Raw genomic sequence first — 20,922 nt, 5'->3', positions numbered from 1 at the left:
AAGGAGTTACAATTATGTGAAACAGAAGGGGTGAATCTCATAAACAATGTCATACGAAAGAATGCACCCCTGTAATTTCAGAGACTCAGGAGGCTGAGGCAGGAGGATCACAAGTTAGAGGTCAATTTGGGCAACTTATTGTGACCCTGTCTCAAAATAAAAAATAAAAAGAACTGGAGGCATAACTCAGTGGTAAAGCATACCTGGGTTCAATACCCAGTACCAAGAAAAAAAAGCAGACACTAAAGAGTGAATATTGTGTGAATCAGCTTAAATAAAATATCAAAACTGGTCAAGCTACATCATTAAATGTCAGGCTCCTGGTTATACCTGAGGGGGAGAGGAGTGTGCTGAATATAAGATGTAAGAGAGACCATTTGGGATACTTGAAATGTTCTGTTCTGAATGCTCATTACATAACAGAGATTACATTTTAATCTGTGAAAATTCATTGAGTTGCATGTTTATGTTAGTTATTGTCCTTTGTATGTGTTATATTCAATAATTTAAAAGAACTGATGACTTACCATCTAGATTGCACTCTTTGCCTTCCTTTGGCAAACTATATGTTCCACATTTAACAACAACAAAAAAGTTTCAGTGCCTGGAGCAGCAATTGGCACATGGTACACAATTTACCAGGGGTGTGGTGATTAAAAAATAAAGGATTGACTTTAAAAGAAACTATGAAGCAGGCAAAATAGTCTTTTTTCCTATGATCTTGGGATTACTTTTCTTTCAGTTTTCTGTGGAAATTTAGGTTCTGCTGCATTAAAACAGCAGAATAAATGTAAGGCAGAGGAAATAGGAAAGGATAATGTGGAAGCTTTATTCTCTTCACTTACCTCTAAGAATCATAAGGAGAATTCATACTAATTATTATACGTAATAATATACATGAGAGAGAAATGTATACAGAAAAAAGGAAAGAAATTGAAATATAGTTTTAAAAATACTGGAATATTTTCATCCACAAAAAAGGATCATGAGTTCTATCCTTTTAGTTGCATATATGTGTGTGTGTGTGTGTGTGTGTGTGTGTGTGTGTGTGGATGTTTGTGAATCTATACAATTTTTGCAACTCCAAATATACAAATACCATATACAAGAAAAATATTTTCAAATATCCTACTAATCTGTCTGCATGACTAAGAAAAGTCTTATATTTGAATAATTATTTGAATATCTAGAAAATCTGATAGACATTCCAGGAATGTTCAAAAATTCAGGGAAATATGTGACTCAGTGAAAAAAAACTCACATTTTTATGACAAGTTGTTCATCTTGGAATTCAAGGGTTGCAAAGAACATACACGCAAATAAAGGGTTAAATGTATTCTTAAAACCATATAATGTTAGCAATGAATACCATCTAGAGATGGCTTACCTACTCACTGAAGTTTTATGAATAAAGAAATACACATCCAGAAAAGATTGATGAATGTGATACGCACAATGGCTAGGACAAGTTATCAGTACTACCCAAAGAAATTCAAAAGGCAAACGTGGGGTGTGTTAAGACTGGTTTTGTAGAAGAAAGAGGCAAGTGTAGACCAAAGCACTGAAATGAAGAGTGGGTTCCTTAGTGATTAGAATCAGAAAGGAATCAGTAAAGACTAAACACGATATTGATGGGAGTGGGGAAGATTTATTATATTTTTCATTCGTTGCACTTTTATTGAATGCTTAACATGTTTAGACACTCTGCTGGATTCTGAACAGATGGCAAGTAGCAAAATTGAAAAGATTTTCAACCAAATATAGTTTATAGAAAAAAAATGATGAACTCTATGTACAGCTACATATATAAAAATGTACATATATATTTGTATATATGTATATATATAAACACACTTTGAAGGAAAATGAAATGTAACTTAAAGGAAAAAATGAATAACATAAAGGAGGCTTGTTGCTCAAAGTTCTCTTATAGTGTCATTTGAAAGGAATATTTGAACAGAAACTTATACAAATAGGAGGAGTGAGCCAAATGAACTTTTAGAGGAAGTAAAACAGTGTGAAGTTCCTTGTTAGTGTTTGGATATGAAGTGTCCCCACAAAAACTTGTGTGTTTGCAACATTATATACAGTGCAGCAATGTTCAGAGGTGAAATGAATGAGAGCAGTAACCTTATCAGTGGATTAATCCATTTGATGGATTAATAATTTGAATAGACAGCTGGGTGGTAACTGTAGGCTGGTGGAATGTAAATAGGTCAGTGGGGGCCTAGTCTTGGCCTATATCTGTTCTTGGTCCTTTCCCTCCTCTCTCTTTCTGCTTCCTGACTGCCATGAGCTGAACTTTTTTCTTCTACACCCTCTGTCATGATGTTCTGCCTCACTTCAAGCCCAGAGCAATGGAATTGGCCCACCATGGATTGCACCTCTGAAACTAGAGCCCCAACTCAACTTTTCCTCCATTAAGTTATCCTTTTTAGGCACTTTGACTATAGAAATAAAAAGTTAAAAACATCCTAAAGTCAGAAAGATGTTAATATATTTGAAGAACCTGAAAATGATGATGTGGCAAGGGAAAATGAGCTAAGGAAAAAGATATGGAGTCATGTGGGAGAGGAAGGCAGGAAGGAATTTTTTTCGCCTCTAAAGTATGGGGAGGCATATGCGTTTATCTAAGTGCAAAATTGGGTACCTTTTCTAGTTTTAGGAATGACTTATCCAACTTAGGTTTAAAATATGTGACTTTGGATTTTGTGTGGAAAAAATATAACAGAATAAGATTTGGAGCAACAAGAACAGATAATGGGTAGAATATTATTGTATTAATTCAGAATGATAGTAGAGTGAAACAGACATTATTACCTCATGTACATATATGACTGCATGATCGATGTGATCCTACAATTTGTATAATCAGAAAAATGAGAGATTATACTACATTTATATATGATCTATCAAAATGTATAAATGCATTCTACTGTCATGTACAACAAATTAGAACAAATAAAGAAATATAAAAACAGAGATGTTGGTGATTCACACTAGGGTAGCAACACTAAAGAGAATAAAAGCTATACAGATTTAGGACTATATTTTGAGGAAGATTGACATATATTAGTAATGAACTGGAAGTAGGGATTGAAGAAGAGGAAGCAAAGTAGAATAACTAAAAATTTCCAGCAAAAACATAGGAAAATAAAAACATCAAGTTTTCAGGGTTGGAAATTTGAAGATTTCATATTTGACATATTATGGTCTAAATTCCTGGGAGACATCCAGATAGTTATTCAGTGGTCTCTTGGATATATGTTGGTCTACAACTCAAAAGAGAGTTCTGGCTTGGAAAATCTATGAGCCCTTGGCATTGATAGGGATGGTATTTGAAGCCATAGAATAAGTCTGAATATCAAAGGAAATAGGTCTACATGATAAAGAATATTAGATGAAAAAAATGAGAGATAATAGTGCTATTGAAAATTAGGAAAAGAAAATCATTAAGAAGTGAAGACTAGTCATGCACCCTAAGATTTCAAGAAAGAGAAGGACAAGAAAGATCTAATGGATTTGGCATCATATAGACATCATTAATGACCTTGGCAATATTGGTTGAAAGGTCTCAGACAAAATCAGATTGAAACGGGTTGAAAAGTGAATAGGAATTGAAGAGGAGGAGGAAGAGATAGGCTGAGAAGTTTGAGTAGAGAAGGGAGCAGAGATATTGACCTCCAGTTGAATGGAAATATATGGCAAAGAAATTGTGTACTCTTAAAAAAAAATGGAAACACTTAGGTGTTCTTAAATGCTGAAAGCATTGATCAAGTAAAAAATAGAAAGGTAAAGATGCGGGAAGTAGAAAATAATCTTTGAGAAGGTGAGAGGAGATGAATCCATAGAGTGTGTAACAAAGGGACAATTATTCAAGGCCAGGCAGAAGGCACATGAGGTGAACACTGAGGTAAGGGAAGGACCTTGGTTAAAAAGTCAGTGTTGAGTAGGACTAGCTTTCCCCTCTTTCCTGAAGATAGTCCTCTTGATGGCCTTAATGAGTTCCTTGTTACGAAGACTGTAGATAATTGGATTGGCTAGTGGTGTCAATACAGAGTAGACTACAGCAAGTGTTCGGTCAAGAGTCAGTGAATAGCTCTTCCTTAGCCGCACATACATGAAGATGATGCTCCCAAAGAAGATGAGGACCACAATGAGATGTGAGGCACACGTAGAGAAGGCCTTCCTCCTTCCTGCTGCTGTTTTTATCTTCAGCACAGCTCCAATAATTCTCCCATAAGAAACCATGATAAAGAGAAAGGTGATAAGGATAATGAATGCATTGACAGCAAAGTCCACCAGAACATTAGTGGATGTATCCTTGCAAGCCAGGCTCAAAAGGGGTGGAAAGTCACAGAAGATGTGTTGGATTTCATTGTAGTTGCAGAAGGGGAGCTGAGAGACCAGGATGACTTCGGAAATGGGACATAGGAAGCCACAAGTCCAACAACCAGCAGCCATCTTGGCACAGAGTGCTGTGGTCATAATGGCAGGATAGTGGAGGGGCCTGCAAATGGCCAGGTAACGGTCATAGGCCATGGCTGTAAGAAGGTAACATTCAGAGGCTCCTAAGGAATGGAAGAAGTAGGTCTGAAGGAGGCATCCTGCAAAAGAGATGGTCTTCTTCTCACTGAGAAGATTAGCTAGCATCTTGGGGATGGTGGTGGCTGTGTACCACAATTCCAAAAAGGAGAGAACACTCACAAAGTGATACATGGGCTTGTGTAGGGCTCTATCCAGTCGTATGACTAAGAAGATGAGTGCATTACCACAAATGGTGAACAGATATGCCAACAGCAGCAGCACAAAAAGCCAGCCCCTGACATGTCCCACATTGGGGAAGCCAAGGAGTACAAATTCATTCAGGCCTGAGTGATTGTGTTGCTCCATGGGAGACTGAGGTCGACCAGGAAAGAAGAAGAAAGAACTGGATTAAGCAGACTATCAAGTCTAAGTCAAAATTTAATTTCTTCCTGTGTCTGGCTCTTAAAATCCAAAGGTAGCACTTTAATGGCTATTATTATTACTGTTTTATTAATACCATCCTAAAATAATAATAGTATTTATTCTAAATATATTCATGAGATAAATACCAATGTTATGCTTATTTTACAGATGGAAAACTCAGGAATAGAGAGGATGGCAGGATTGTGACTCTTTTCCACTTTCTATAGACACTATTTCTTAGGAAAAAAATTTGAATCTATGCACTTTAACTCCCTGCTGTTTATACTATGTGAGTTTGCCAAATATCCCCTCTCCCCAGGTCATAGTTTTCCTTTGATCAAGGTTAAAAGGTTGAATTTTGTCTATGAGATTAATATCATAGCCAGTCTTTTCTCACTGTTCAGTTCACTTTTATAAAAATTAAACAAATATGTGCCAGGCATGAAAAATTCAAAATTCAAGAAGGCATCATCTCTGCCACCAGAAATCTTACAACCTAGGCAGGCACATCCATCAGTCATCTCTATATAACCTGTGAAGCTCAGAACACTGCAAAGTACCCAAGTGACTGAAGGGGCTTCGCAGATGAAGCAGGTGGTGCACACCTGTAATTAGAGCAATGCAGGACACTGAGGCTGGGGGATCACAAGTTTGAGGCCAGTCTGGGCAATTTAGTAAGATCCTGCCGGAAAATAAAAAGGGTTGGGAATGTAGTTGAGTAGTAAAGCACCCCTGAGTTTAATCCCTACTACCACAAAAGAAAAAAAAAATGATAAAATTATGGGTTTGATATTTTTAAATGTTAAATTCATTCAGAGTAATTAGAATTTTTAGGAATTCCTGTTAAATCAGTTCTATTCCAAAGAGACTGTGCATTCATCTCTCCAATGGTGGAAAACATATGTTAAAATAGCAATCCATGCTTCCTCACTGTTACCACTCCTGACCATCTGTTTCTGGTTTAACTCTCTTCCTTCTTGCCCGTATGGAAACCACTTCTCATCCTTCAAAATCAGATCAAATGTCAAATGTTAATGATGCTTTCCTGACACAGAAAAAAAGTTACTTATTCTGTCTTCTGTAGCCTCATAACATTTATACTGTCTACTTAGCATAGTGTTATCTTTATATCAAATCTGTCTTCTTCACAAATGAGTAAGGTAATTGAGAGAAATATGGCACTTCATTAATTACTGCATATTCCCATGCTTAGATAAACATAGAATTGTGAACTCAATTCAGATTTCTTAAATGTACTTGAATTATTTTTCTAAAATCAATTTAAGTTACATTTCCCAACTGCACTTGATCATATCCTTGTCCTGCCAGCATTCTCAATACATTCAAATGAATTTAGCATCTCAAATTTGGTCTATTCTCACTTCCCCTATTCCTGTTTAAGGACCCATTATTGACTTCCACCAACCCACAGGAATTAAGGCAATATGCTTGATCATCTTTTCTGCACAAGCGATTGTTATTGATGATGCTTCCTCTTTCTAAAAATGAGCTCGTCTGAAGCCAACTGTACAGGTAAGACAAGAAAGGTCTAACAACTATGGAATAATTTCAGGAGCACTCTGAAGATCTCTCAATCATAAATTCTTGTACCGTCAAGTCTCTTTAACCCCTCAAATGCAGAACCTGGGTAAGGCCTTCTCTAACAGAAGTCTCTCCTGACAGTATCCCTTCCCTTCTTTTTCATTGTTGATTTCTTTAGCTCTTAGTCACAGCTCCTATGTTATGCATGATTTTCTTTTACAGAAACTTCTACTCTCTACTATCTATGCTAGAACCTAATCATTCTGTGGCAACACTTGGGGCAACTTTTTGTTGCCCAACATTTTTAACATAGCTATTAGCCAATCCCTTGATTACAGATTGAATTATCAAATGGAAAGGAAGATGGGCTTTAAAGTCTCTTCTAGCTCTGATGCTCTAAGATCTGTTATTTTTCCACTAAACCAATTCTCTGATTTCAAAATAATATCTGTTTTCCAATCCCTTAGCCATTCCACTCTCAGATTCCTGACCAACACATGGGCCCCAGCTCACCTACCGCTGAGCATCATCTGCTTCGGTCTCCTCTGGCTTCGTATATGTGGGGGAGATCGAGACTGGATCTAGGAGTCTTTTCTCCTCAGTGATTCTTATCCCTGCAGGTAAGGTTGATAGAGTCAACACCAACAGTTTAAGGCCACCAGGGGCACAGGGAAGGGAGAGACCCCAGTCCCAGAGGCAGGTGAGAATCAGGCTCAGGGGTGTGCTCCTGGGAGGTCCCTTGGAGGCAGGCCAAGCCGAGGAACTAGGATCAGGGAATATATGTTATGCTATCCCATTACCCCGCCTGCAAACCTCACCCCTACATCTCTAGTGGCTTCTTAGGATAGAAGCCTAATGTTCCTTTTCAGAAGACTCTTTGATAATCGCTGCCTCTTCTGAAATATATAAATAAATAAATAAGTATGGGTCATGGAGTATCCACTTTGATTTGTGGTTCCAATACAACACCCACTTACTAAACTTTTGGTAGGCAACGTATGGTGTCCTAAGCACAACGCACATGTTAACTGATACAATCTTCATTATTACTCTGTGGGGTTGGGATGATTGCAGTCCCATTTTACATCTGAGGAAATTAAGCATGGAGCATTTAATAACTTGCCCACAGTCACACATGTGCCTCTGTCAGTAATATAGTCTAATGCACTCTGACTCAGGCCTGTGGTCATCACCTCTAAGTGTCATTGCCTCCAGAAGCACTGATAGTGGTCAAAGGAACATAACCAAGGCCAGAGAGGTACAAAGTTGCACTTTCCCTGGTCTGTACTCTTGACCACTACAGATTACCTGTGCATCTTGAGGTAGTCACTTATTTCTTCAATGTATACTTTATCATGTTTAAGGGTGTGTTGTAAGAGTTAAGTGTGATAAAAATTATATCAGCTTTAAAATGTTATTCTATATTTCTTGCTTCACTTATTAAGTGCAATATTTGTCACGTTCCTCCAAATAACTTAGTGTAAGTGAATTAATGTCTCATGGTCTTATTTTCTCAACATTGAAAGGGGCACATTTTAGTTACTTTGAGAATCAAACAGCATGTCAATGCCTTAAAGAGAAGGAGCATACCTAGTTTGACAAAATTAGGTTTATTGACTTTTTCAATGAAGAGGATCACACACTATCAGAATTGTGAAGCATTTCAGTAAAAGGGCATTGGGAAAGGATTATTACAGGATGTGGATTTGTGTCAGGTCATTTGGGGAGGATTCAAGGAAGCAATGTTTGCTGTGAATTGGGTTCAGTCAGTTACCAGGGACTGAATCATACCTAGAAGGTAGACTGACGCTTTGAATGCCTTTCTCTTTCTCAGATAAAATCCATAAATACCAAAATATAAAGTTTGGTCCATAATCGATGATCCATAAACTTTAAGTTTCTCTCCAACCCATTTTACTATTTTAGTTTTTAGGGTTTCCAACATTAACTGATAATGCCCTTCCTTAAATTCACTATGTTATAAAATAACTTAAATGAATGTGTAACTTCGAATTGCTTAAAATTTAGTTTTCATGAATTAAACCCATCTCCTTGTCACTTTCTCTAATTGATCTTCTAACAGAAGGTTAACATCCAGAATATGTAAAAAACTCAAAAAACACACAAAAATAGAACCCCAAATAAAGAAGCATATAAACAAAACATACTTCTTTCTTTTTTTTACTTTTTCCCACTTGAGGGGCCAGGGATTCGAACTGTGGTTCTTGCACATGCTAGGCGAGCGCTCTCCAAAGCAAGCTATTTCTTCAGCTCCCATACTTCTTAAAAGAAGTACTAATGGCCATAAATTATATGGAAAAAAAAAAAAGGTTCAACATCTTTAGTCATTTGGGAAATGCAAATTAAAAACTACATTGAGCTGGATGTGGTGGTTCACACCTGTAATTCTAAAAACTCAGGAGACTGAGACAGACAGCCTGAAGGCATTCTGGGCAACTTAGGACAACCTGTCTCCTAAAATATGTATACATATATTAAAAAGGGCTGGAGGCTGGGCATGGTTGCACACACTGTAATTCCAGTAGCTTAGGATCACGAGTTCAAAGCTAGCCTCAGCAATTTAGTGAGACCCTAAGCAACTGAGCAGACCCTGTCTCTAAATAAAATACAGAAAAGATCTGGAGATCTGCCCCTGAGTTCAATCCCCATACCAACATACCGGGGGGAAAAAAAAAAAAAAAGGTGGAACGGTGGGCTTGGGACAGTAACTGAGCACCCCTGGGTTCAATTACAAATACTAAAGTGAGGAGGAGGGTAGGGCAGAGTACTATTTTGCAATTCTAACTCAGCTCAATCAGAATGGCAGGCAATCATCAAAAATACAAATAACAATAAATGCTTGCGAGGATGTGGAGAAAAAGGAACACTTACACATTTTTGGTGGGAATGTAAGCTAAGGAAGAACTGCAAACACTGGAACATAGTTTCCTGCCCTGTCTTAGTCCCTCTTCTTCTGAGAATAGCCTTCAACTGATCTATATGTATATTGGAGTCCCCTTGACTTACTGGTCGCTCTTTCTCAGATTGACTTTGGTTTATCACTGTCTTCATCCCTGAAATGAGGAACAAGGCTACAGACATTTCACATAAAAATAGAAATCAGCTAAACTGCCTAAGCTTTTAAATCACCCTCCCCTCTGCCTGGAATTCTCCTAGAATAAAATTAAGTGCAATATTTGTCACATTCCTCCAAATAACTTAGTGTAAGTGAATTAATGTCTCATGGTCTTATTTTCTCAACATTGAAAGGGGCACATTTTAGTTACTTTGAGAATCAAACAGCATGTCAATGCCTTAAAGAGAAGGAGCATACCTATAGTTTGACAAAATTAGGTTTATTGACTTTTTCAATGAAGAACAAAATCCAGTTCCTGTTCTAGGATCCTGTTTCAGTCAGCTTTTTTGCTGCTGCAACTGAAAGATGGGACCAGAACAGTAGAGGAGGAGAAGTTTATTTAGGGGCTCACAGTTTCAGAGTTCTCAGTCCATAGAAGGCTGGTTCCATTCTCTGGGGCTCCAGGTGAGGCTGAACATCATGGTGGAAGAGTGTGGAAAAAGGAAGTTTTTTCAACACCATCATTCTGTATCTAGTAGTGCGCACATAATGATCAGAAAGCAGGAAGAGAGATTCCATTCTCCAGATATAAATATATATCTGGAATGAACTACTTCCTCCAGCCACACCCCACCTGCCTCTAGTTACCACTCAGCTAATCTCATCAGGGGTTAATTCACTTGCACTGTCTTATACATAAGCTTTTGGAGGACACCTCACATGGAAACCACAACATATTCTTTTTACCAAGGTAAATTTCCCTTGTCCTTCTGTTATTCACCTTAAGATTACCTCTTCAAGGAAGTCTCACTTAACCATACTGTGTATGTATTTTGTTCACCAATCCTTATTCTATTGTTTGCATCCTGGTTATTCTTTCTATAGCCCCAACCATAATTTTAATTACATAGTTTTATGTTTCCCTCGCAAAAACATCAAAGAGTCAGTGAGATCAGGGACCAAGTTTTTTCAACACCAGCATTCAGTACCTGGTATTGTTCCTGGCACATTCAATAACTATTTGTTGGATGAATCAAGGAAAGGCTGTCTGACTCCCCAGTCCACTCCACACACACATACACACACCATATACACCCAGGTTAGGCCACATTCTCCAGGTTAAGTTTTGCAGAGCACTCTATTTCTGAATTCATCCCATTCCTAACAATTCATTCAATATCATTATTTCAAACTGAATCATAAGTACAGAAACCATTTTTGTCTGTTCCTATTTGTTCAACACCATATCACTACACAATGTCTGGCATAGAGAAGGCATTAAGTACACTAATAAATGACTGTAGTTAACCTTGCTTTTCCTATCGGTACTGAATTAGAAAGTTTTGGTATAGTCACTGTACTTGTTGTTTCTGTTTCCATACCAAACACAAGAACATTTTCTGCCTCCATTAAAATTCATCTTGTAGGATTCAGTCTGTTTTCCCAATGCTTGAAGGTATTTTTAGATTTTGATTCTGTCATTTCCCTTCGTGTGCCTTCTATTCACTTTAAGTTAATTACAAATTTGACAAGTGTACTACTTAACTTCTCATCTGGTATTAGTGAAACTTCAAGTTATCACTGTTGATTCAGCAGAGTCCACTGTGGTAGACCTGTACATCCTTTTCTTTAAAGTCATGAAATAAACATTCATTAGAATACGTTATTCATCCAGCTGGTATACTCTCATAACAGTACTCACATCCAACCAATATTTTTTCTTTTCTCCCTCTAGCGTATCCAGAATATGTCCATAGGACTGGGATCATGAAGGCAGAATGAAATGAAAGGTAATGAGCCCTGGTAATAATTAAGCAGAGCTAGGAAAGGCATGATGTAAAATATCTAAAGAAGCCATCTCAAAATTCAGAATCACCAGTGGAGAGATGTCAAATCAGAAATCAACATGCTGTTGGCATGTGACCACTTACTAATTTGTCCTGAGATTACAATTTGTTCTAAGATTTTAAAATATCTATGACTGGAAACTAAACTTTAAAATAAAAATAGTGTTTTTTCAGTACAATTAGAGTAAAAGTGTAAATGGCCAAGATAAAAATTTAATGAATATAAAGTATACCAGCCTATACTTACAGAATATCATATACATACTTTAGGGCAACTGTGGGCAAATTTTTTCTTAAAGGGGCAGAAAATAAATATGTTAGACCTTGCAAGCCGTGCAGTTTCTATCATATCTATATAACTCTGCCTTTGTAGCACACATGTAGTCACTGTCTATATGTAAAGGAATGGATGTGATTGTGCTCTCATACAACTTTTTATTTACAAAAACAGACAGCAGATTTTATTTGGTCCACAGGCCAGAGTTAGATCCAGGGTCATAATTTGGTAACCCACTACATGCAAACACACACACGCACACACACAAACACACACATTTTATTTTGAATAATGTCTCTAATTTTAGTATTTTGAAAATGTTCCCATTTGATATGATTCCTGAAAGCATATCTCTCCCTCCTCCAGAAGATGTTCATCAAAAAATTCCAAGTGCATAAAGAGAAAATGCATTCTCATACAAGTTTTCTCTTATTTGGGCTTCAGTGTGGATTTACAATATACACCTTTGGAGCCCTGTATCTATTCATCCTGGCACTTAGAACATTAGGCACTGTCCTTTAGGTGAATGGGCTAAGAAGAGTTAACTCCAGCAAATCTGGAGACGCACTGATGACAGAAGAAATGACAGATAAACTTCCTTTGAAGAAGGAAAACTAAAAATAAGAGTATCCATCTATGAGGAAGGAAATGAGCTATAAATGAAAAAAAATCTTTTGTAAAACACATTATTTGAATATCAGTTTATTCAGAAACTTTCATAAATATTTTGATTATTGTTGATAGGAGAGGCATAAAATATAATTATATAAGAACCTGTAAACTTGACAATTGTGTGCACTGACTAAATTGATGCAAAGTTATTAGATGAGATTAACGTTATCTCTGCCTGCTGGTCTGTCCTAACCTCAAAACTCAGGTTTTGTTTCTATGCATTTCAGTAAAGAATATCACTATTAGGCTTTTTCTATACATATAAAATATAAACCTTCATGTTTGTCATGAACTGTAAAACATTATTTATAAAGCATTCCAGTATGAAAGATTTAGAATGGTTCATACCATATTTATGATTAATCATTTCAGATGTATCTGAATTTGATACTTCCCATCAGAGAAAAACAATTTAGTCTTTGTTTTACAAGAGAAAAATTATAAACCTTCAAAACAGCTTACATTTTGAAATCTGTGGTTACATTTTATTGGCTTCCTTCAACTCAACTTTGTAGCAACCTTGAAAAAAATTTAAAATGCTCCTGACAATTTTTAAGCTGAACCCAATGTGGAGCTATTAATTAACTGTGACTGGCACCCTATAACCTTCTGCTCAAATATTCAAATTCTGAATACTTTCAGACTTCTCATATGGGTTCAATACCCTTCCACATGGCCCATTATAATGCATTTCCTGAAATGCTATTAGAGGAAAGCTTCAGATTCAAATTAGCATTGTATCATATAAACCAAAGCTTAATTTATAATTTCTTCTTATATTATCACCTTCGTATACCACGGAGAATAGCTAAAATAATCTTATAAGCCTCAATCAGTTGAGGGCTGGTGGAAATACTCATCACCACCATATACCACCTTTTCTCCTTTTTTTTTTTTTCTTCTTATATATCATGAATATGCTTGATCTTGGACAAAGTTTATCAAATTACCTCAAATACATTTTTGGAATTTCATATCAGATTTTATTTCATCTATAGGTTAATTTAGATAAAATAAATTTTTTTCTGATATAAATTCCCCCACCCATGAATGTGCTTTATCATACCATTTATGAGAGTGGCAATAACTTTAAATAAAAATTTATGACTTTCCAAAGAATCTTGAAATTCTCTTATTAGGTACAATATATCTTTTTGTTTCCATTACAAGTGCTTTATCTTTATTTGCATTTTCTAATTGTTACTGTTATACAATAATACAATTAGCTTCATTTTTTTTCCTATTGTATTGTATCATTTTTGCCCACCATTCTTAATTCTAGTTTGTTTATGGTTATCTATGCTTCAATAGAAATAAAAACAACATTCATAATTAATTTTTTTCTTTCTGAAATTTATACTTCTTTTTTTTTCTTTTTGTATATTTGTTACACTAGTCAGTATTTCCTGCACAATATTAAATAGAAGTTATATTAACCATTAATCTTGTTCTGTTCTTGATCTTCAAGGAAGATTTTTTCACATTTTTCCCTTGGTCTTCTACATGATTTAAAAGATGCCCGTTATCAGAATAAAGAATTTCTATTTGTAGTTTTGTTGTGGTTTCTTATTTTTCAATTATGAATGGATATTGAATGCTTTCTTATTCCTGCATCAAATGAGATTATTTTTTTTCCTGTTAATTTGTTTGTGTTGTAAATTAAATTATTCACTTTTTGTTGAATCAACCTTACATTCCTGAGATAAATCACTCATAATCATTTAATTCAAATTATTTTAATTGGTTAGGAGTATAGTACTTGGAGGAAGAATTTTTCGCATGTTAGTGAATGAGATTACCCTCTAATTCTTTTTTCATGTTCCTGGTTTTGTTCATTTTGAAATCAGTGTCAAACTAGCTTTATAAAACACATATTGAGTTGTAGTTCTGTTCCCTGCAGAATTTGTGTAAAACTACAAACTGTCTTTCTTTAATATTTGTAGAACTCACTTGTTACATGATCTGGACTTGATTCTTTCTAGTTATATTTTTAACTTCCAATTCAATATTATAAGATTTTTGTATTTCTCCTAAAGTTGATATCACTAATTTTTAATTTTTCTTGAAATGAATTCAGTCAATTAAAAATTTTAATTAATTTGCAAACATTGCTAATAACATCATCTTATAATTTCAAACTTTGCTGCAGCTCTAATTATACCAGTTTTTCATTCTTAATCTGTTTAAAAATTTTTTACTCCTCTCTCCCTTTTATTTTTATTAGTATTGTCAGAACTTTCTTATTTTCCAGGAACTGAGTTTTTTTTAATATCGAAAGAATAGACATATTAAATTTATCATTTAGTTATTTAGTCCTAATTTAATTATGTCATTATTTGAAGCAAGGATCTACATAAAATTAATATTATTAATTCTCTTGACTCAGTTGAGACTCATTTTGTGGCCTAGCACTTAATTTCACATGTGCTTCATGTAGATCTGTATTCTGTATATATCCATTAGGTGATCTGGTTAAATAGTGCCCTCAAATAATTTATCTTTCTATTTATGATTTATCCGCCTCATATTTTAACTATTCAGTGGAGGTATTTCAAACATTACTATGAGAGTGGGTGTGTTAATTTCCTTTTCTTTCTTCTGTCCAATTAGTATGCAGCACTAAAAACCAAAGACCCTCTCCTGTGTGGCAGAAGGGAGTAGCACACGCAGCTGGCTTGGGCCGCGCATGCGCAGTTTCTTCTTCCAATCTCACCCATAGGATTAGGTATATCCCCAGCCTGGTTCACGATTTTTAACTTGCATCCAAATCGTTTCAAAGCACATTTAATCACAGATTGCTAGCTGAGCGTGGTTGGCACACACCTGTAATCCCAGCTACTTGGGAGGTTGAGGCAGGAGAATTACAAGTCAAGACCAGACTCAACAATTTAGTGAGACCTTGCCACAAAAATAAAAAATAAAATAGACGACTGGAGATGTAACTCAGTGGAAAAGCACCCCTGGGTCCAACCCCCGCCCCCATTAATAATAACAATAATAGTAAACATACTGAAAGTTTCTAATTTAGCAAATCTGAATTGCACATTCTCCTTAAAATAAAAAATAAAACTTTGTTTATGGTTAAGTTGTAACTGAGAAGATTTCATGTGATTTGTTGGGCCTTATTTATTCCACAACTAATCAATATCCTCATGTTTGGAGAAAGTTTAAGAAAGGTTCGCAACTTGTTTAATAAGTGAGTTAAAGAATTAAATCAATGATCTGTAAAACATTGGCATTAATTTTAGACTTTCATGACTATAGACAGAAAAATACTGTTTCAATAATTATTCCATGGGCTCAGATAAATCATGTTGAAGGGAATTTTCTCTAGTAGCCTACATTTAAGTAAAAGATTATTTAAGTGAAAGAGATGTGTTGTGATTTCCGGATTCCTATAAGTTCTGTAAAACCCACACTTGTAAGGGATGGTAAGGAGGGTCAAGACTCAGCATGATTAGAGCCTCTGGTTTTAAAAAATGCTCTCCTTATTTCCTCTTTCTCAGTAGAGTTAAAATTTTGGGATGAGTTCAATGTCTACCTACTAACTGATTTTGCAAAGACATTTGTCCATTTTCCCACTGTAGGAGATTTAATAAGAAACTGAACACATAATATTAAATTATAAATGGTATGCCTGTGTAGTCATGGATCCCTGTGTAATCAGGCATCATAAAATTAGGCAAAAACAGGGGATGATTCTGTGAAGTAAGGAGACAAGTCCTATTTCCAGAAAGGAAATAGAGATGCAGGGGGCTGATAGTAGACAGGTGACAAGGCAACCCGTGGAAAATTCCAGGACAGGCCACATTCAACACAGAGATAAGGGTCACTCTATGGAGAGTGCTCTGTAGACACCCAGGGGAAGTCTCTGACTTGTGGAGTCTACATGCACTCCCATTTCTGCTGTGAGGTGCTCAAGCTTTCTTCCTCTGGTGGAAGAACTAAGAAAAAACAATTGAGACTAACTATTATAGAGGTAGAATGGTGTGTTAGTTTTGTTTTGTTTTTTTGTTTTTTTGTTTGTTTGTTTGTTTTTTAATGTGACTAAAATACTTAAGAAGAGGAAAATAGAGGAGGAAAAGTTTATTTGGGGCTCATCACTTCAGAGGTTTGGTCCATGGCCTGCTGACTCCATTGCTCTGGGCCTGAGGTGAAGCAGCACATCATGGTGGAAGTGTATGGTGGAAAAACTGCTTACCTCATGGCAGTCAAGAAGGAGAGAGAGAGAGAGAGGGAGAGAGAGAGAGAGAGAGAGAGAGAGAGAGAGAGAGAGAGAGAGAGAGAGAGAGAGAGAGAGAGAGAGAGAGAGAGAGAGAGAGAGAGAGAGAGAGAGAGAGAGAGAGAGAGAGAGAGAGAGAGAGAGAGAGAGAGAGAGAGAGAGAGAGAGAGAAAGAAAGAGAGACAGAGAAAGGGAAGCTAGAGACAAAATATAATCCCTGCCCCCTCCCCCCAAAAAAGAAAAAAATACAAAATAAAATCCCCTAGGACTTGCCCTCATTTGCCTGCTTCCTCCACCATGCCCAACCTTCCTACAATTACCCCACCCAGCAATCCATTCACATCATTAATCCAGCAAATGAATGAATTCATCGATGGGATTGCAGCTCTAATAATCTAATCATTTTGCCTCTGGACATTTCTACATTGCCTAAAACGAACTTTTTGAGGCACACCTGATATCCAAACCATAACAAATGAAAGGGGGTAGAACCTTGTTTCTACTCCATTCCCAGTGTGTTCCTAAATTGCTCAGGACCTGTGGTTACTTCCTACCTCTTACCTTTGTTTTCTATCATGTAATGATAAAGTTTGAATCAGATGATTACATGAGTCAGCATTTTAAATGTTGTCTAAATAAAAGTCAACGATTTGGTAACTTCCTGGTGGCACTCTTGTATTTTCTCTGGAGAGCCCCCGCCCCCCGCTTTTTTTTTTCTTTTTCGTTCCTCGAGCTACCAGCCTAACTTTAAGGAGGGTGCCAGTCGCACATGTCTTTATATTTACCACTCCTTCTGTAGGAAACCAGGGAAAAGTTTTAGTAATAAAATTTATAAATTCTACCAGATGTGCTCTTCTAACAGATCTTCTGCTCTTCCTGAGCAGATCTCTAAGGACAGACACATAATGATCCCTTTCTTTGGATCCTGTATATCCCACATTTTACACCTGACTCTGACTCACTCTGATCTCCTTACCTTTGAGGATTTTTTAGCTTACATGGTGTACCTTCAGGAATGTCCCCTCTTCTAATGGTTGAAGAAAGTTCACCTGTGTCCGCATCTGTATGGGCCACCAACTGTGGCAACCAGCTGGCAAACTCGGGGGTCCGGTGAGGGATGAAGGGGGATTGGAAAAATAAAGATTGACAGACACAGATCTTGAAGATTAGCCTGGGATTCAGTGGAGCCTACTTTCTGATGGAGATGCAGGTCTAAAGAATTACACCAACAATCTTTATTTATATATGTCTCATTATCAGGTTAGACTATGCAACAATTATTCTTTGTATTCAGGAAAGTTTCTATAACTTTCATAGGACATCTATGTAGCTTTTCCATACTTGCAATCCACAATTGCAAAGTGCAATGTTAAGAGCTTTATGTAGCTCTCAAGAAAGTCCATTGTTAAAAGTTACTATAAGGCAGGCAGGAACTGGAGAAATGGAGTTGGTGAAACACTGTGGTTATCTAGCATAAGAGTTTCTTCCGTCCCAGGAGCTGTGTGCCTGAGATCAAGGTCGATAGGACTCTTGCACAGAGCCTCCTCATGCAGGGCATTGCTACGGCAGCTAGGCATCCTGTGCCCTTGCACTCCCAGGAACCGGGCATGCCACAGCCATGAGGGCATCAGATACCCCTGATCTCAGTAACTGCTCTCCCATCCTGTCACTGCACTCAACAACCTCTCTAAAAGATTGGTTTTTGTTTTTTTATAATATTAAAATTTGCTTCACTTTATATTAGGACCCACCAAGCAGAAAACATAGTCCAGATCTAGATTAGATGGTTAGGGATGTTTTCCTTTAGGCCACATTGTTACAGAAAAACCTCAAATTAGAGAGCTCATTTAGAAATAGGAAACCTACTTACCTTATTACTAAAAAAGGGGGGATTGGCTAGAATAAAAATGCAGTCTGTAGAAATAAAAATAATAATAAGAAAGGGAAAAAGTAAAGGAAAAAAGTACTATATAGTTTTTACTTGAAATGAATTTTCTTTTTGTATTTTCAGTAGGGTTATAGTTGTGTTATCCAGAGACAGGGACAATCATAGGAAGAGCCTACAGTTCTACCTCTGGTCTGAGGAGACCCTTCAGAGAAGTATCACCTGGATGCTTAGGGTATGAGGATTCCACAATTTGAGACTTGGGGAAAATGTCTATGTAAACAGTGAGACTCTTTTTTTCTTCCCTTTTTCCCTTCCTGTCAATAAACATGCTCATTCCTACCATGACTTTCTGTTATTCCAGAAACACATAGAGTAAAATTTAAATTTGTTTCCTGGTGTTAGGAAACATGTTGCCACTATTGCTTGCTGGTGTGTGTGTGTGTGTGTAGGGAAGAAAGAGGGAGACAGGAGAGAGACAGAATGAGAGAGCTGACTCCTTAAAACAAAATGATAATAATCTCCTTGAAAACAGAAATTGTGCCCATTTTAAATATACGCTCTTGGTTCCTTGAGCAATTTTTGCACACAGGGGACTCCATCAATGATGTACAGGATGGGTTGATATAGCTTTAGTTTAGTCCAGACCATCAATATACTGAGCATCTTTGTCTTCGTTGTCCTGTTCTTCCCTATTAGACAGCAATTCTCTCCTCCACCTTCTAATGTCTTTTCCTGTAGGATCACCCAAGAACACTCAACTTCATACTCTTGTGGGCACTCTTTTCATTTTCAATCCATTTCTAAACATTTGTCCCAGGTATCCTTATATTTGTCTTTCATCTAATCTCAGTTAAAACCTTCTTGATCCTTCTCTAAGTATCCAGACTTGATTACAACCCCATAGCCAACATTGGTTCTTCAGATTTTCTCAACATAATTCCAAACTCTAAGTCTACCTAAAAATTTGCATTTCTTTATAATTATTATTATTTTTTTTCTATTTCTTCACTTATGTGGCCTTTCTCCCATATTAGTAGATCCAGGGACCATGTTTCACCTCCTTCTACATATCTCAATTTGTCCAAATTCAAGAATCAAACCATTTTAATGGTATATTTCACAGATTATTTGAATAACAAGTTGCTTTCCTTGGCTAATCAATTAAATCCTACAGTTACCAAGTGGATGGATTATAACCTTGAAGGACCTCAGGGTGTCTTCAATACAGTACTCATCTTCTGGATGACTCTCCTAACAGCCTCTTTCACCTCTTTGTTACGAAGAGTATAAATGATAGGGTTAAGAAAAGGGGTAAGAAAAGTGTACACCAAGGCAATGAGTTTGTCTCTTCCCTCAGCTCGGATCTCAGGTGGCCCAACATATACAATGAAGGCAGATCCAAAGAATAGTGTTACCACAATTATATGGGAGGAACAGGTGGAGAAGGCTTTGGCACGACTGGCAGCTGAGGGCAGCTTCAGAACAGCTCTAAGGATTCCCACATAGAGTCCTAAAATGATGATAAGATTGCAGGTGTTGATCATGCCAATCACTGTAATATAGACCCGAGCATACCAGCTTGTGTCCACACACGCCAACCGCATTAGTGGAGCCAGGTCACAAAAGTAATGAGCTACCTCCTTCAGGCAGTAGGGCAGAGTGCCAGTGAGGCTGGCCGGCACCAGTGCAGCTGAGAAGCCAGCCACCCAAGTGGACCCTGCTAGCCACACCTGTACCTGTCTGCTCATGAGTGCATGGTAGTGCAGTGGGCGGCAGATGGCTAGGTAGCGGTCCAGCGCCATGACTCCCAACAAATAACACTCAGTCATGCCCAAGGAATGGAAGATGTACAGCTGGATGAAGCATGCAACCGATGGGATGGGTGAACGCCCCTGCAGCAGGGTGTGCAGCAGTGTGGGCACAGTGGTGCTGACATACCAGAGTTCCAGGAAAGAGAGGACACTGATGAAGAAGTACATGGGTGTGGACAGTCCAGAATCTGTGTGAACCAGGACAATGATGAACAAGTTCCCTGCAAGAGTGAGGAGATAGATGCACAAGGTCCCCAAGAAGGCAAGAGGTCGTAGTATCCCAGTGGTAGTAAAGCCAGCAAGGATGAAAGTCTGGGTCCAAGTCAGGTTGAGGTGATCCATGATTCTAGGAATGAGGGGTAGATGCAGAAGTTATATGACTTCAGGATTCTTCCTTTTGAGAAATTTCTTTAGAACCTCAAAAACAGAATATATATATATAGTCAAACCAATTTCCTTCATTTATAAAAGAGGAACTGAATACTAGAAGTAGAAATGACTTACTTAATATCTCTTGCTAATGGTATGAGTGGAGTTCAGGTCCCTTGATTCACACAGTCCAGCACTTGTCCTGTTGAGTAGCTATGGCACCAGAGTCTCTGAACCCAGGATTTTTTCACACATTCTCTGCCAAGAA

The 20,922-nt window shown here is 37.2% G+C and overlaps 2 protein-coding genes across 2 annotated transcripts; both read right to left on the bottom strand.

The window, feature by feature from the left end:
• Positions 1 to 3,939: 3,939 nt before the first annotated feature.
• LOC124965043 (olfactory receptor 6N2) lies at positions 3,940 to 4,893 on the bottom strand. Its single transcript, XM_047525867.1, has one exon. The coding sequence runs from the start codon at positions 4,891 to 4,893 to the stop codon at positions 3,940 to 3,942; it is 954 nt and encodes a 317-aa protein (XP_047381823.1).
• A 14,789-nt stretch (positions 4,894 to 19,682) lies between these two features.
• Positions 19,683 to 20,627, bottom strand: LOC124986542 (olfactory receptor 6N2-like). Its single transcript, XM_047554972.1, has one exon. It carries the CDS (start codon positions 20,625 to 20,627, stop codon positions 19,683 to 19,685), a length of 945 nt encoding a protein of 314 aa, XP_047410928.1.
• Between the last annotated feature and the right edge of the window lie 295 nt (positions 20,628 to 20,922).

This window comes from Sciurus carolinensis, chromosome 1 (genome assembly GCF_902686445.1).
Source record: "Sciurus carolinensis chromosome 1, mSciCar1.2, whole genome shotgun sequence".
NCBI classification, from domain to species: domain Eukaryota; kingdom Metazoa; phylum Chordata; class Mammalia; order Rodentia; family Sciuridae; genus Sciurus; species Sciurus carolinensis.
Note: the sequence above shows the minus strand (reverse complement) of the source record. Positions and strands in the feature narration are given on the sequence as shown.

Bases quoted from the DNA above. Each gene is read 5' to 3' on its own strand.
- LOC124965043 (XM_047525867.1), bottom strand. From the start codon at position 4,893: ATGGAGCAACACAATCACTCAGGCCTGAATGAATTTGTACTCCTTGGC.
- LOC124986542 (XM_047554972.1), bottom strand. From the start codon at position 20,627: ATGGATCACCTCAACCTGACTTGGACCCAGACTTTCATCCTTGCTGGC.